At 52.6% G+C, this 14,071-nt stretch overlaps 5 protein-coding genes across 5 annotated transcripts; 3 read left to right on the forward strand and 2 right to left on the reverse strand.

Annotated features, from left to right (window-relative positions):
• Positions 1-95: 95 nt before the first annotated feature.
• On the reverse strand, positions 96-2,077 carry hsp60 (chaperone ATPase HSP60; the record flags this gene model as incomplete). The annotated part of the gene is made up of 3 exons (XM_057152311.1): positions 96-1,612; positions 1,711-1,852; positions 1,970-2,077. The coding sequence occupies 3 exons, from the start codon at positions 2,075-2,077 to the stop codon at positions 96-98; spliced, it is 1,767 nt and encodes a 588-aa protein (XP_057010116.1).
• Positions 2,078-3,260: 1,183 nt separating this feature from the next.
• On the reverse strand, positions 3,261-4,821 carry N7473_006372 (uncharacterized protein; the record flags this gene model as incomplete). Its single annotated transcript, XM_057152312.1, has 2 exons — positions 3,261-4,432; positions 4,554-4,821. The coding sequence occupies 2 exons, from the start codon at positions 4,819-4,821 to the stop codon at positions 3,261-3,263; spliced, it is 1,440 nt and encodes a 479-aa protein (XP_057010117.1).
• A 1,200-nt stretch (positions 4,822-6,021) lies between these two features.
• On the forward strand, positions 6,022-6,372 carry N7473_006373 (ATP synthase subunit epsilon family protein; the record flags this gene model as incomplete). The annotated part of the gene is made up of 3 exons (XM_057152313.1): positions 6,022-6,053; positions 6,107-6,221; positions 6,298-6,372. The coding sequence occupies 3 exons, from the start codon at positions 6,022-6,024 to the stop codon at positions 6,370-6,372; spliced, it is 222 nt and encodes a 73-aa protein (XP_057010118.1).
• A 476-nt stretch (positions 6,373-6,848) lies between these two features.
• N7473_006374 (N-alpha-acetyltransferase 35, NatC auxiliary subunit) lies at positions 6,849-9,553 on the forward strand (the record flags this gene model as incomplete). Its single annotated transcript, XM_057152314.1, has 8 exons — positions 6,849-6,951; positions 7,013-7,080; positions 7,157-7,297; positions 7,348-7,569; positions 7,636-8,091; positions 8,145-8,402; positions 8,454-8,552; positions 8,612-9,553. 8 exons carry the CDS (start codon positions 6,849-6,851, stop codon positions 9,551-9,553), a joined length of 2,289 nt encoding a protein of 762 aa, XP_057010119.1.
• Positions 9,554-10,142: 589 nt separating this feature from the next.
• On the forward strand, positions 10,143-13,430 carry N7473_006375 (Zn(II)2Cys6 transcription factor). The gene is made up of 5 exons (XM_057152315.1): positions 10,143-11,446; positions 11,518-11,777; positions 11,846-11,980; positions 12,036-12,126; positions 12,181-13,430. The coding sequence occupies exons 1-5, from the start codon at positions 10,689-10,691 to the stop codon at positions 13,106-13,108; spliced, it is 2,172 nt and encodes a 723-aa protein (XP_057010120.1). The 5' UTR covers positions 10,143-10,688; the 3' UTR covers positions 13,109-13,430.
• Positions 13,431-14,071: the final 641 nt, after the last annotated feature.

The raw sequence follows: 14,071 nt of genomic DNA on the forward strand, positions 1-14,071 counted from the left end.
CGAGAGGACTGCGCGGCGATGCAAAAGGGATGCAGCGGGGGTAATCATTTCAAAGACGGCGTAGGGGGAAAGAGAGACAATGGAGGAGGATGCGTTTAGAACATGCCACCACCCATGCCGCCCATACCACCCATACCACCCATGCCGCCACCAGGGGCAGCAGGGCCCTTCTCCTCGGGAGCGTCGACGATGGCAACTTCGGTGGTACCGAGCAGGGAGGCAACACCGCTGGCATCAACCAGAGCAGTGCGGACAACCTTCAGGGGGTCAACGATACCGCTGGCGATCATGTCGGTGAACTCGCCCTTGGAGGAGTCGAATCCGCGGTTGAAGTCCTTGGCGAACTCATCGGTGAGCTTGCCGACAATGACGCTGCCCTCAAGACCGGCGTTCTCAACAATGGTGCGAGCAGGGCGGGTGATGGCACTCTTGATGATGCTGACACCGAGCTGCTGGTCAAAGTTGGCGGGCTTGACACCGTCAAGGCCGTTGGCGGAGGCCTTGAGCAGGGCAGTACCACCACCGGGGAGGATACCCTCCTCAACGGCAGCGCGGGTGGCGTTCAGGGCGTCGACGACACGGTCCTTCTTCTCACCGACCTCAACCTCGGAGGCACCGCCAACCTTGATGACGGCAACACCGCCAGAGAGCTTGGCGAGACGCTCCTGGAGCTTCTCCTTCTCGTACTCGGAGGTGGTGGGGTCAGCCATGACACCACGGATCTGCTCGCAGCGCTGGGTGATGTTGTCCTTGCTACCCTCACCGTTCAGGATGATGGTGTCCTCCTTGGTGATGGTGATGGCACCGGTGGAGCCAAGCATGTCGGGGGTGAGCTTCTCGAGCTTGATGTCGAGCTCATCAGTGAAGACGGTACCGTTGGTGAGAACAGCCAGGTCACCGAGGATGCTCTTGCGGTTGTCACCGAAGCCGGGAGCCTTCACGGCAGCGACCTGGAGCTGACCACGAAGCTTGTTCAGAATGCAGACGGCGAGAGCCTCACCCTCAATATCCTCGGCGATGATGACCAGGGGGCGGCGGAGGGTGGTGGAGGCCTCCAGGGCGGGGATGATGTCCTGGACAGCGGAAATTTTCTTCTCGGACAGCAGGATCAGGGGCTTCTCGAACTCGACCTTCTGGGACTTGGGGTCGGTGATGAAGTAGGGGGAGGTGTAACCACGGTCGAAGCGCATACCCTCGGTAACCTCGAGCTCGTCCTCCAGGGTCTTACCCTCCTTGACGGTGATGACACCCTCCTTGCCAACGCGCTCCATAGCGGTGGAGATGAGCTTGCCGACGTGGGTGTCGCCGTTGGCGGAGATGGTAGCGACCTGGGCGATCTCCTCACCAGTGGTGATGTCACGCTTGTTGGCCTGGAGGTAGTCGACAACGGCGTCGACGGCAGCCTGGATACCGCGGCGGAGATCCATGGGGTTGCAGCCAGCGGCAACGTTCTTCACAGTCTCGGAGAAGATGGCACGGCCGAGAACGGTGGCAGTAGTGGTACCGTCACCAGCGAGCTCGTTGGTCTTGGAGGAAACATCCTGGAGGAGGCGGGCACCGAGGTTCTCGAACTTGTCCTGCAGAGTGATGGCCTTGGCGACAGTAACACCGTCTGTTGGATTGAACACGCAACGTTAGTCAATTTTTCCTTCAATCGCCGCGGAAGTCCGAGCCGGGTTCGGGATTGCACCCAAGACAATAACAACTTACCCTTGGTGATCTTGGGGGAGCCGTAGGGGGACTCAATGAGAACATTGCGACCCTTGGGGCCCAGGGTAGAGGTAACGGCCTTGGCGAGAGTGTCGACACCCTTGAGGATGCTGGCACGAGCTTCGACACCGAACTTGATCTCCTGTTTTGCGGTCAGCCAGGGTTAAACTCGGAGAGCTTCGGAATCAACGGCATTCGCAGCCGAGAGCCATTGGAGACTCCATCGAAAGCTCAATCGCAATGGCATTGTATCACGCACCTTGTGGGCAAAACGCTGCTGCTGGAGGTTCAGAGGGGAGCGGGCGAAGGGGGCACGCTTGGAAGCGGCCGAGAGGACCGAAGTCCGGGTAGACAGGGCGCGCTGCATTGCTAATGAAACAGGAGAACGGAAAAGAAGAGACGAACGGTATTAGAATTGAGGTAAAGAAATGAAACCCAGCGTGAATTGATGTGGGTTGGGAGGTGAGGAGGGAAGGTGAGATGAAAGGGAGATGGAAAAGAAGGAAGGGAAGCTGGGGAAGATGAAGCCAAAGTCTCGAAAATTTTCCAGGCCTTTCTTCATTCTTCCCCATCCCCAGACTTGGCGGCAGAAACAGCTAGAAGGTCACGTGGTCTGGCCATTCCCGAGGTTTCGGGTGACCGGCTATATATGGGATAGCTGGCGGGAGTACTCCGGACATTCAAACCGGGATACCGTCGAGGTTTAGAATCTATAGTCAGACGGATTATTACAGATTATTTGAATAATAGTACTTATTGCTATATCTAGCCTCGTAATTACTAGATAGGAGGAATATATCAGGTGAATTGAATGATCTTGTGGGAAAACCTCGGTCTATGTATTAAACTCCGGATATATATCAGCACAACCTTGCTCATAATAGAGTCACCTTTCTAAGAACATTCAATTGACAATATAGGTTCAATTCCTCATAAGAAAATCATTACACTCAACCAGAAAATCACTATTTCAATCTCACTTTACATTAACTAATCCAAAGGCGAGTCAACGCCTAAGTAATGTGAACAAGATCCGAGTGGATCGCAGTACTCCGCGGAGAAGACGCAACTCTAAGAACAATTAAACGTGGAATTGATGGATTTCAAAATCATGTATCTACTGATTGAAACGAACAATGCTGTCTTCTTGACTTCAGGTACGTTCATTTACGCTGCTCTTAACCATTATTTTTTGAGGACATGTTCATTGAGTACGCTGCTAACTGTAAAAAGTTCCCGAATATCACCTTCTTATCTGACAGAATATGGTAGGTATTTGCAAGTCAGATGACCAGCCCTTCCATCAAGTCCATCTGACGGGAAAGCAACTCGAAAAAAATCCCATGAGAATCCAGCGCCCGTCAAGCGGGCGGGAAACTCTTTCCCTTATCCGCAACCGAAAAAAAATTAAATCATGTCCATAATTGAAGCATATGCACCACCTTGCTTCAATTGTCAAAAGAAACCGGCGTCGTTACCAGCGCCGAAAGTAGTCAGAACCGTAATGGGTAGCCTGGGAGATTGATTGGACCGGCATATCACCGGGTCACTTAATACTCCTCGCCGCCCTCCAGCTTCTTGAAATCACCTTGGCCTTCCTCATCGTCATCCTGGCCAAAGGGGTTCGACATAAACCAGTCGCTTGGGTTCATGCCCATTGATGGGGCGGAGGGTGCTTCAACAGTGGCCGAGCTCGAATCCCAGGTCGAGGCTGGAAGGCCAGAGACTGCCAAAGTGCCCCCTTGTCTAGTAGCAAAGGCGGGTGCATGATGGGACCAGACGAATTCACCTGGATGAAGCATTTGATTGTTGACGACGGGAGTTGGCTGGGGCCAGAACACATGTGCGGGCTGCATAGGTGCGGACTGATACATGTTCTCGGGAGCCTGGCTGGTTGGCATTTGACCGGGATTCCAGGGACCTTGAGGCACGAACATTGAGCTAGGATTGTTGTTCATCATAGCCGGGTCGTTGGTGTAGAAGTTCTGGTTATGAGGTCTTCCCATTGCCAGAGGTGGTGCAGTCGCATTGGCCTGGCCTAGGATTGACTTCATGGCACCCTGGCCTCGGTTTCCCAGGCTGATGGGCAGCTTGACAACTCGGGATTGGCGGGGAGTCGGGCTAGCCTCCTCAAGCTTGAGCTTGGCCGCTCTGTAGGAATCAGAGTCGTAATCGTCGTCATGTTCGGCATCTTCATCGTCATCATCGCTTTCGTACTGCTCGGACTCAAGGTCGGCATCGGCGTGTTGAAGGAATGGGGCCCCGCCGCACATCAGAGTGTCATCGTCGTCATCGTCGTCTTCCATGATCTTGTTTGACTTCTTGGAGGTGGAGAACGAAAAGCGTTTGGACTTATGCTTTTTCTTGTTCTGGATGTACTCTGGATCCGATTTATCCTCTTCCTGGGCGTCCAGGCCATCCGAGAAATCATCGTCCACCACATCAGAACGGCTCTTACGCTTGCGCGAATTATTTACCGACTTGAGACTTCCTTTCCCACCACCAGAAGCGGCGGCAGCAGCAGTAACAGAGCGACGAAGGGGTGGGGGAACGCGCTGGCCGGCACCTTCACGACGGATGCGTAGCTTGGAGAGATGCTGCACAATGGCTCCTTCGGTGAACTTGGGACCCATAAGCTCAGCAACTTTCTCCCAGGGAACTTTGACTCCGGTCAAGTTGCATGCCGACTGCACGGTGAGAAGGAGGAGGGTGTCGAGTTCCTCTATTCATATTGTTAGCATAAAAAAATCCAAGTTGGATGACAAAAACGTCAAGTGGATTCATGCGCTGGCATTAGTGCAGGGAATCTCGAAAGTGAGGGATTGAAATCGGGTCGAACTCACGGTCCCAGCGAACGAGCTGTCGCTTTTCCTTGCGAGGCCTTTTGCCATCGCCGGCCGGGGGGCCTCCCTCCACCCTTGCGAGGAGGAGGCATTGTGTGATCTGGTTGTTGAATGTGGGTATCAGTGAACTAGGGAACAAGCTCAGTGTTAGTTTGAGATGGTCTGCAGAAGCATATGGAGGCTGTGACGGGACGGATGGGAAGTTGTCGAGGGAGTTCGTCGTGTGAGGATCGCGACAGCATGATATTGGACGAGCCCAAGATATCATCCAAGCTGAGAGATAGACCCTCATGGACTAGCTTGGTATTTGCAAGAACCAGCTGAGCTGAGAACCACAGCAATGCTCAATATCACACCGAGTACTCGCGGATATGCTCACCTCTGGCAACGGTGCTCGAAAACCAAGTCCGCGAAGAACAAGGTACTGTACCGGTCTCGAGAAGATGAGGCAGAAAGGGCAGAGTGGAAATGCGGAAGAATTCTCTCACTTACCTGTCAAAAAATGACCAAGTCTGTCCTGTTCTCTCACGTAGTGTCGCGTAGAAAGATGCAGAAGACTCATTGTCGTGACGAGGGATGTAGGATGAAGAAGAGGTACTTACCGAAAGGCTGATAATGCAGTCTCGAGTAGTTGTGGGTTGGGCTGTTTGGGAGCGAAGTGAGAGATATTCGGCGAAAAGTGAGCGGTCGCAGGGAAAAAGGGGACTTCGATGCGCAAGCTAATATACACAGAGCTGGAGGCAGCTTCCTAGGCCGTGGTCACAAATAAATGCCACGAAGCTTCTCGACTCAACCTTCTCGGTAATAGCAAACACCACCCCAGGAACTGCAAGGCAGACGAGGTTGGCTACTGGGTACTGCCTCCAGAGTGCCACAAGTGCCAGTGGTGTTTGTCTGCCTTCTTTAGCTTGTGAGGTAATTCTTCTACACTACATGTATTCTATTTTGATGCATAGGCACTGAGATAGTGGGCCTGCTAGCTCTTGTTACGATCTAAGTCTATCTCTGGATATGCATGCCTATTGGGTCTCAACCTAAGCACGGTCGGTCATTAGTATTGTTTGCGAGAATCTTAATACAATATACTAGTCGTGATCATGGAACTTTGAGTAATATCTCCTTTGCCTGATTCTAGCGTGTTGCGTTTCCAATTGAAGGTGTGCTGGGTGAGCATCATGCCCGCGTCGATCAGGAGTCTGTATTGAATTGAATTCCCAAAGCATGACAACCATTAAAACATACATATATTAGCCCTACGATATTGTCTTAAGTCGCTAAAGCTTGGTATACAATAGCTCTTGTTGCAGGCCATCATGGGTGATGTTGAATGCACGTGACTTATAGATCGGACAGCCATTCACGTGACCCAAGTTCCCGATTCTCCGAAGTCGAACGCTTCCAAACTCACCCGAGCCGTTTTCACCCCCTTCAATTGAACCATCCAACCTCTCCACATCCACTCTTCAAAATGACTGCCGCCTGGAAAGCCGCTGGCCTCACGTATGTTCCACCAGACTGCGCCAATTCCTGCCCTGTGCTAACCGTGGCTTTAGCTACAACCGCTACCTGGCCATTGCCGCCCGGACGGTGCGCCGCTCCCTCAAGGACACTCCCCGTCTCGCTGCTGAGCGCCGCGGCCAGATGGACCTCCGTTTCGCCAAGTGGGAGGTTAGTTGAATTGATATACCTGGGTGAATGTGATATCATGATCGATGGAACTGACGGAGTGTTTTGTGACCTACAGAACGGCAAGCAGGGTGATGTCCGCTCGCTCGCCCAGGCCAACAACGAGGCCCTCGCCCAGAACGCCGAGAAATAAACGATCAGCGCCTACTGAGCACGAACGAGAACGCATGATATAGCCATGCTTCTGGCTGAGAGGAGGACCCGGGGCTGGAATCGGACATGATGATTTAGAGGAACCCCGGGGAGACAAATGAACTTTCTGTACATGTGTAGCAATACAGGATTTGTCTGGACAGACAGACAGACCTTCAAAATGCCTTCTTCTTACCTGTGTGCCTCAATGCTGGGATTCCTAGCATTCGTAGTAAATTGACTGTAATATTGTACCTCAAATCGAACCTTCTTATGTTCCGGCCGGTACCTTGTGCACGTCAGAGCGCCCCAATTCCCGGTCCACCGCGAAGCCCATCTTTTCCACCTACGCCTCCCCCGCCAAACCCCCTCTCCCCGTTCACAACCTCAAACACTACCGGTTGATTTTCCTTGATTTCCCTGTCTATCCCATGAGAAGAACCGGCAGCAGACTGCAGAGCTTTGAATCTCTGTGCGATGCTGCCGAATAACGAGGTTCGCGTGCCCCCGCGGCGGGTGCTTGTGCAGGAGAAGGCCGTGCCGCGCGACATTACTGTCGAATTTACGGAGGCTGCATCAAGTAGAGTTGACCCTATTCCCACATCATATCTCCGTGATCTAACATTACTTCTCTCTCATAGAACTACGGACTGGCCAGCTTGTCAAAGATGAGACGTTCACACTCTTTGAGGCCGTGGGCGCATTGGAGGTGCGTCATTGTCGTACCTGGACAGAGATGGTGTGGGAGAGGACCGATTGCTGACATTTCCTGGAATTGGTGATAGATCATGGACTCCAAGATGGACAGCGGCTACATAGCACCCGGCGAGAACCATGCGCAAGCGCTAGAAGACAACTACGATGTGCGACGGCACCTAACACCGGAGCAAGTGGTGGGGTTGATGGACCAACTGCTTTGCCATGAGGTGGGTATACTGCATAGGCTTTGGATTGAATGCAGCTGACACCGGTATAGATGGCATGGCATATGGGCCACCCCCTCTCCCAGACCCTCTTTACCTCCATTTACATCGACAAGCTATTGTGGCCAGTGCCGAGGACAATCGAGGATGCCCGGTCCGATCGTGTGCCCAGCGAATACCCTCTTGTCGGCCTTGTACTCCGAACCTATTGCCTCGCACTGGTTAAGGCATGCGACTTTGTCCATGCCCGTGTGGCTTCCGAATATTTTTATGAGGTGCGTGGAATATCTGTTGGGAAGATGAACAACTTGGCTGACGGGTGTTTTGGGTTGGTGGTACAGGAAGAAGACTTTGTCACTCAATTATACAATCGCAACCTCTTGTCCACTTTTGACTCATCACATTTCTATCGCCTGCTGGATCAGGCGGTCGACTGGGTCGATGCTCAGGAGGGGATAGAGCAAAAGCTTCGAGATGCGATTCGGAGTAGACTTCTCCTGCGGCGGGAGTTTTTGGCCGCCGTGGACCAGGACCTTGAAATTTTGGATACTAGGTCAACAGACAGCTTTGTATTATGTCTGACTTACTTGAAGACCTTGACTGAAACTACCTCTCTTGGAAATGCTCTGCCAGAGGCTTTTAGCTTGAAGCTTCAACGAAAGCTTGCCAGTACGGTGCCGCCTCGGCCCATCGTTCACATTAAACAGGAAGATGCTCTGGCTCATATGAAGCGACTTTGCCAAGATGCTATTGACATGCAACAGATGCTGGACTACCGTGGCCCAAGCAATTTCAAGGTATGATTGTTGGATTAGTCCGGTGTGCTCAATTTTACTAAGTTAATTACTAGACCGCCGTGTGGACTTTGCTGTCACGAAAACCACAGCCGTCGGTTTATATTCGATCGCTGCTACAGGCCTTGATTGTCAGCGACATGACAATCCTTGGGGCAGTGTCAGTCAGGCAGTTCCTTTATGACGACCTTGCTGAGCTGGTCTTGCCATCGAGTATTTTGCTTCGAGCGAACACCGATGAAGTGGAGCTACCGTCGGATCCCAGGTTCCGAATTGCTCAAATTATGGAAGGATTTGTGAAACGCTTTGCTCAGGTACGTCGCGATCCACCTTGACTTTCCGAAGAGAAAACTAATTGAAGGTAGCCTTACGTTGATACCGTGCGCTCCGCCTGCCTGAACCGTTGTCGTGTTCGACGAACCATCTGCCATACTGTCATTGACTGGGACAACCTGCAAATGGAGGTATGATTTACCCTTCTATCTCGTTCTGCTATCCACTTGCTGACACTATTGACTTCTAGGCTGAGGAGCTTGACCTCCAGCTTCAAAACCTTAGTGCAGAGCCCGCATTGCAGTTCCAGGGCGGGGAAGCTACCTTTTCCTATCCGCTTAGTAGCTGGGCATACCATCAAAAACTGATCCAGCTTCGCCTGATCCTACAGATGGGATTCGAGCTATCGGTCTATGCCCCGGAAGAGCTGCCTGGAATCTACTGGTACCTTTCACACATCTGCTCAACTCACCTCAGTCACCTTGATCGCATTCGCACGTTCACCGTGGCAGCTCGAAAGCGCGATCTAGAAAGCAGCAACAACAACGGGGAGACTTCTGCGCACAAGTCGCCTGCATATCATAGATCATTCCTCTATCTTGAGCGGTTAACAACTCATATCATTGCGATCGATGCATTTGCGATCGCGCTCCACGCCCTTTATGTACTCCTGGCCCGACACCAGATTCTCCCATCGGCAGCAGGTCCCGATGCCTACTCCAGCGACAAGCTCCGCTATGAGCTCCGGATGAAGCCCTTTATCCCAATCTCCTTGCCCGAGCTGGTTCCATTTGAAGAATACCAGCGCGAGGCTACTTTAGAGGGTGACACAGACGCCACTATTCTGGACCGTGCTTCCAAGGCCATCACAGAAGCCCGAAAGGCCTGGGAGGCGACCCTTGCCAATGGGGCCTTTGTGGAGGACATCTCCTCGCCCATGAAAGAACCGTCGATCGCCATTGAGGAAGACTGGCGCCGCGACATCAAGGACACGATGCGGGCCTGTATCGGGGCCAGCATTGCAATCGAGACGGTCAAGAAGGCGCTCCTGGGCGATTCACCTGCCTCTGAAAAGGTCCCGCTCAATCTTCAAGTGGTGATACCCGTGATTGGCTCTAAGACCCAGTGGCATGACTGGTGGATTGTGCCGCAGATCTCGGAGAAAAAGGCAGCCAAGGCAGCCACCTCGTGAGCCATGTCTCGGCCCTGAAGGAATTCGACTTGGAGACTGGGGACTATGGAGTGATTGACAAATGGCTTTTTTTTTCTATTCTTATTTTCCCTTGGCATTGCATTGATAGGTCGTTGCATCTAATGGGGCTTTTAAGGGTCTGACTTGGGTTGAGGGATTGCTCTACTTAGTACGGGGCTGAAACATGAGAAAGTGAGCCGCATAGCGAATTCATTTATTATGATGATGACAAGCCAATCTGGTAGTATTGACATATTTCAATTCGAGTCAGAAAGGGGCTTTAACTTTTGTGGAAATTGAAGTCAGGGTCAGGCCAGGAGTTTTGTACTTCTGTCGTTGGTAGTAAGTTAGTCGAAGGCTTGCGCATAGTTTACCACTGTCTTCTAGTGGACCGTAGATGCCCGCTGTCTCAGGCGACTGCCCGTTTTTGGCGTGATGAACCAGGGAACCCGACTGGCCTATGAAATCATTCACTTTGCATTGCCCTGCACTCTCTTCTCTTCCTTCCAGCTGAAGAACACACCACCCGTCGCGCGTTGCAGTCGATTTAAAGCCCATCCGCTTTGAGATCACCTGTCCCGTCTAAGTGTGTCTGTTTCTGTAAAGCTGACTTCGCGATCGGCACCCACTACTGCTGCACACGCCATCCTCGGCAGCTCGGATCAATTGAGTTGACCTTTCCTAGTTTCAGCACGTTTGCGGGCCTTGATCTTCCTCGCCAATCTGCATTCTCCAATCTCCAAGCTTCAATCTACAAGCCTTTCCCCAGAGATTCGACACATCCCGCTGTCGCGCTCACGGACCTAATCACAATCCACTCCAAGTCAAAAGTCGACGCCAATGGCGGCTCTAGCCCGTTCCTTTTGATCCTGTACGAATCGGACTTAGCATCCTGCCCCCCAACTGGTTCCTTAACTTGGTTCTATCCTACTCGACGAGTCGACTACTCGCTTAGTGCCTTTCTAAGTCTTACCCCAAGCTGCCGAGTCCAGAGGATTAGCTATCGTCCTCTTCTCGCCTAATATCTGGCTCCCGACTCCATTCAGTCTGCCTATGCCGTCCCTTCTTCTGTCCTCCGCTCGCCGCAGGCAAGCAAGCCGTCCCAGCTCGCCCAGCACCGCGGGGCTCTGAAACCATGCCGACGTATCCCATCCGCCGCCGCCCGCGCGAGTGCAAGACTTGCCTACCGTGTCGCGCCAGCAAAGTCCGCTGCGACCGCAACGTGCCCTGCAGCAATTGCCTCAAGCGCAACTTCACCTGTTCTTACGGTCGCCCCTCGGCTTCTGCTAAACTCCCCGTGCCCGTCTCGGCCAGCACCACTTCCTCCACGCCGCTACAACCCTCCTTCTCCTCGGTCGGCATATTGCCAGCCTACGATGCGTCTGCGCCGCCACCTCCTCCGCCTGTGCGCGATGGCTCCTACCTTCACGATCAGTCTGCTACCGCTAGTGATGAACCCGACCTCCCGGAGATAATCGATATTTCGCAGGAGGAATGGGACGAGATTAACACCAAGATGGTTGCGATGGAGCAGATCCTGGGCAGCTTGCACTCAATGTTCAATTCACATTCGTCTGGAAAACGCTCCGAGACAACGACAATAGCTTCGGAACGAAAGAGTTCTACCCGGTCGGAAGGCGTGTACGGGTCCAACGTGTTGAGGACGGGTGCGGTCCATCTCGGGTCCCGATCTGCCCTGGTCGATATTCTGGATAAATCGAAGGGTGATGAGGATACAGCGCAGGCGCTGCCTCAGGAGGATCTACTGGCAGAACTTGCGCTGGGCAACGAATCGGCCGCGTATCCGTTCGTGGATTTGTGGTCCTCCGATCCGTACACGTTCAATATTGCTGGGGTGTGTGCGGTGCTCCCGGACGATGAACAGTGTCGACGGTATGTGGTGTGAAAAGCGCGAATCGTTAATGGCGATGGGATTTGCTGACTCGGATTTCTCTCTGCTTCAGATTTTTGAGCTTCTATAAAGATATCGGTGCGGTCTTGTATCCAGTCCTGCCCAACCTCGACGCGCTAGAACGAAAGACGAATCGATTACTCGAGGGGAGACGGCGGGTAGGAGGTGTGTATAAACCAGATGCCAATGGGTTAGTCAAGCCGTTTGGCATGGACTTGCCGTTTCTCAGTTTGCTTTTTGCGGTGCTGGCCTCGGGCTGTCAATTGTCCGATCTGCCGAGTGCCGATCGTGAATTGACTTCATGGATATACGGTAAGCCTGCCCGGAAAGGAAATGGATTGACTGTTGGCCCACAGTTCAAGTGCTGATGATCCCCACAGTTTCTTGTGCATATCAATGCCTGCGGATGTTGAATTATGTTTCGCAGCCGACAGTAGAGGTTATTCAGATCCTGCTTATAATCAGCAATGTCCTTTCATACAACATGAACGCCGGTGCTTCTTATACATTACTCGGTAAGTTGATCATCCAAGTGCTGTCGCGGTCCTTCCCATCTAATGTATCTCAAAGGCATGACGGAGCGCATGTGTCTCGTGCTTGGACTTCATGTCGAATCAACCGGATTCACACTCGAGGAACAGGCCAATCGAAGGCGCGTATGGTGAGTTTCTGCCCTTGCGATGCTTGTCGAGCGCACAATGCTTATCCTGCACAGGTGGACCATGGCCTTCCAAAATAGCCATTTCTCACTAGCCTACGACCGACCATCCATCACCATGGTCAGCCAACCCGAAATTCCCTTTGATCGTAAATCGATGCCCGGGCATCGAACATACTTTGAGACCCTATGTCGGGTGGTATCGCTGGCGCTGGAAGTTTTGCGATCCCGGATGTACCCTGAAACGCAGGAGCCTCGGTACCATGAGATTCGCGAGTATAAACAGCGAATCCAGCGCATGCTCGCTGAAGCCACGCCGCACTTGCGGCATCGCGATCAATGCCGAACGCTCGCCGAGCATTTAGAGCGCACAGAGCTGCGTCTGCATTCATCATATCTCCTCTCCGTGCTCTGCCGAGTGTCCCTAGACCGACATTCACATCTAGACGAGCAGCGCCGAGCTCTAATCCGCGAAGAATGCATCAGCAGTCTCATCAGCACCATCGACGCCTTCGTCGAGCTACACGAAATCAATTCGCACTGCTCCCGATCATGGATCAGTCTCCAGCGATCCATCGCATCCGCCTTCCTGCTGGTCGTAAATGACGACAGCCCTCAAACCTGGGAGTTGATTGACCGACTGGAAAAAGTCCTAGCCGACCACGTCTATGCAGACGGAGACGCCGAACACAATAATCGCACCGATTCGGCTAAACATTTGTCCTCATCGTTGCGCGCGCTGCGTGAAATTCGGGAGACTTTCCGCGCGCGTAAACCCGTGCCGTCTATGACTATCTCTGAACCGACGACGTATTCGCCGTTGATTTTGCCGTCGCCGCCTTCAATAGATACCACCCCGAGTCTGCCGCCTAATATGGTGACTGCGGGTGGACCGATGGAGGATTGGAATATGCGGAATATCCTGGGCCGGGTGTCGGATGTCATGTTGTTCCCTAGTATGAGTGGTACGAGTCCCGTTGCTTGAGAGAGTGTTGGATAGGGATTGGGATTCGTTTTTGGTATTGGGTTTGGATTTTCCCTTTGCATCAAGGCGTTGGAGGGCTTGTGGTTTCCTTTTGGAAATGTGGATGAGAACCCAGGAAGGGTACTCCGGGTCTTGATTCTGTTTTTCTATTATTGTATACCCTGGCATGGGCACTGAGCTAGTACAGCAAGTCAGTGCGGTTGATACAATCCAACATGCGCGTGTCATGCGATTTCCCACATTACCTACCTGAAATTGTGCAAAGAAAAGAAACTCGATGCATGGTCCAACTCCAGAATATTGTACCCCGGTGATATCATACACCCCCCGTCTAGTTTCAAATAAATCAAACCATAACCCATCATCCAGGTCCAGGTTCAACCCGCCATACATATACCCAACCCAACCCCCCTCCGCCTCTGAAAAGAACGCAGCAATCACAGGTCCCGAACCAAATCTCCATGGATGATGGATCCGGGGCTACCCGCCAGCACTATCTCCGATTCTGCATATTAGTGCTATTTCAACCCAATTCTCATTTCCCATTTCTCATTCCCCCTCCTTCGCTTCGGCTCCGTCGGGCTTAATCAGACTCTCTCATTCGTAGCTCACAGCCTTACGGGGGACCCAGCGCTTCGGGTCGATTCTCGTATTGGTGAGTCTCTCGTGGTAATTGGTATGTTGACTGGATGGTGCCGGGTTCTTGGGCCGTGTCTCGGCCGGCCGAGATTTCCCCGTTAGCCGTTAGGTCAGGTTGGCATCCGCAAACACGAATAGTAGGAGGTCGGGCTTGATTATGTTCATCGTATGATCGGTTTGTGCCTTTTTGGGGGGTCCACTTGGTGGCTGGGTTGTAAGTGGCTTTGGGATTGATTATTTTTTTCGGGGTGAAGTACGGAGTAGACTTGACAGCAGAGACCAGATGTGGCTGGTGCTTTGTATTGCAGGTTGGTTACGGTCGCG

The sequence above is a fragment of the Penicillium subrubescens genome, assembly GCF_028828155.1.
Source record: "Penicillium subrubescens strain IBT 31985 chromosome Unknown utg000004l_segment0_segment0, whole genome shotgun sequence".
In the NCBI taxonomy this organism is placed as follows: Eukaryota; Fungi; Ascomycota; class Eurotiomycetes; order Eurotiales; family Aspergillaceae; genus Penicillium; species Penicillium subrubescens.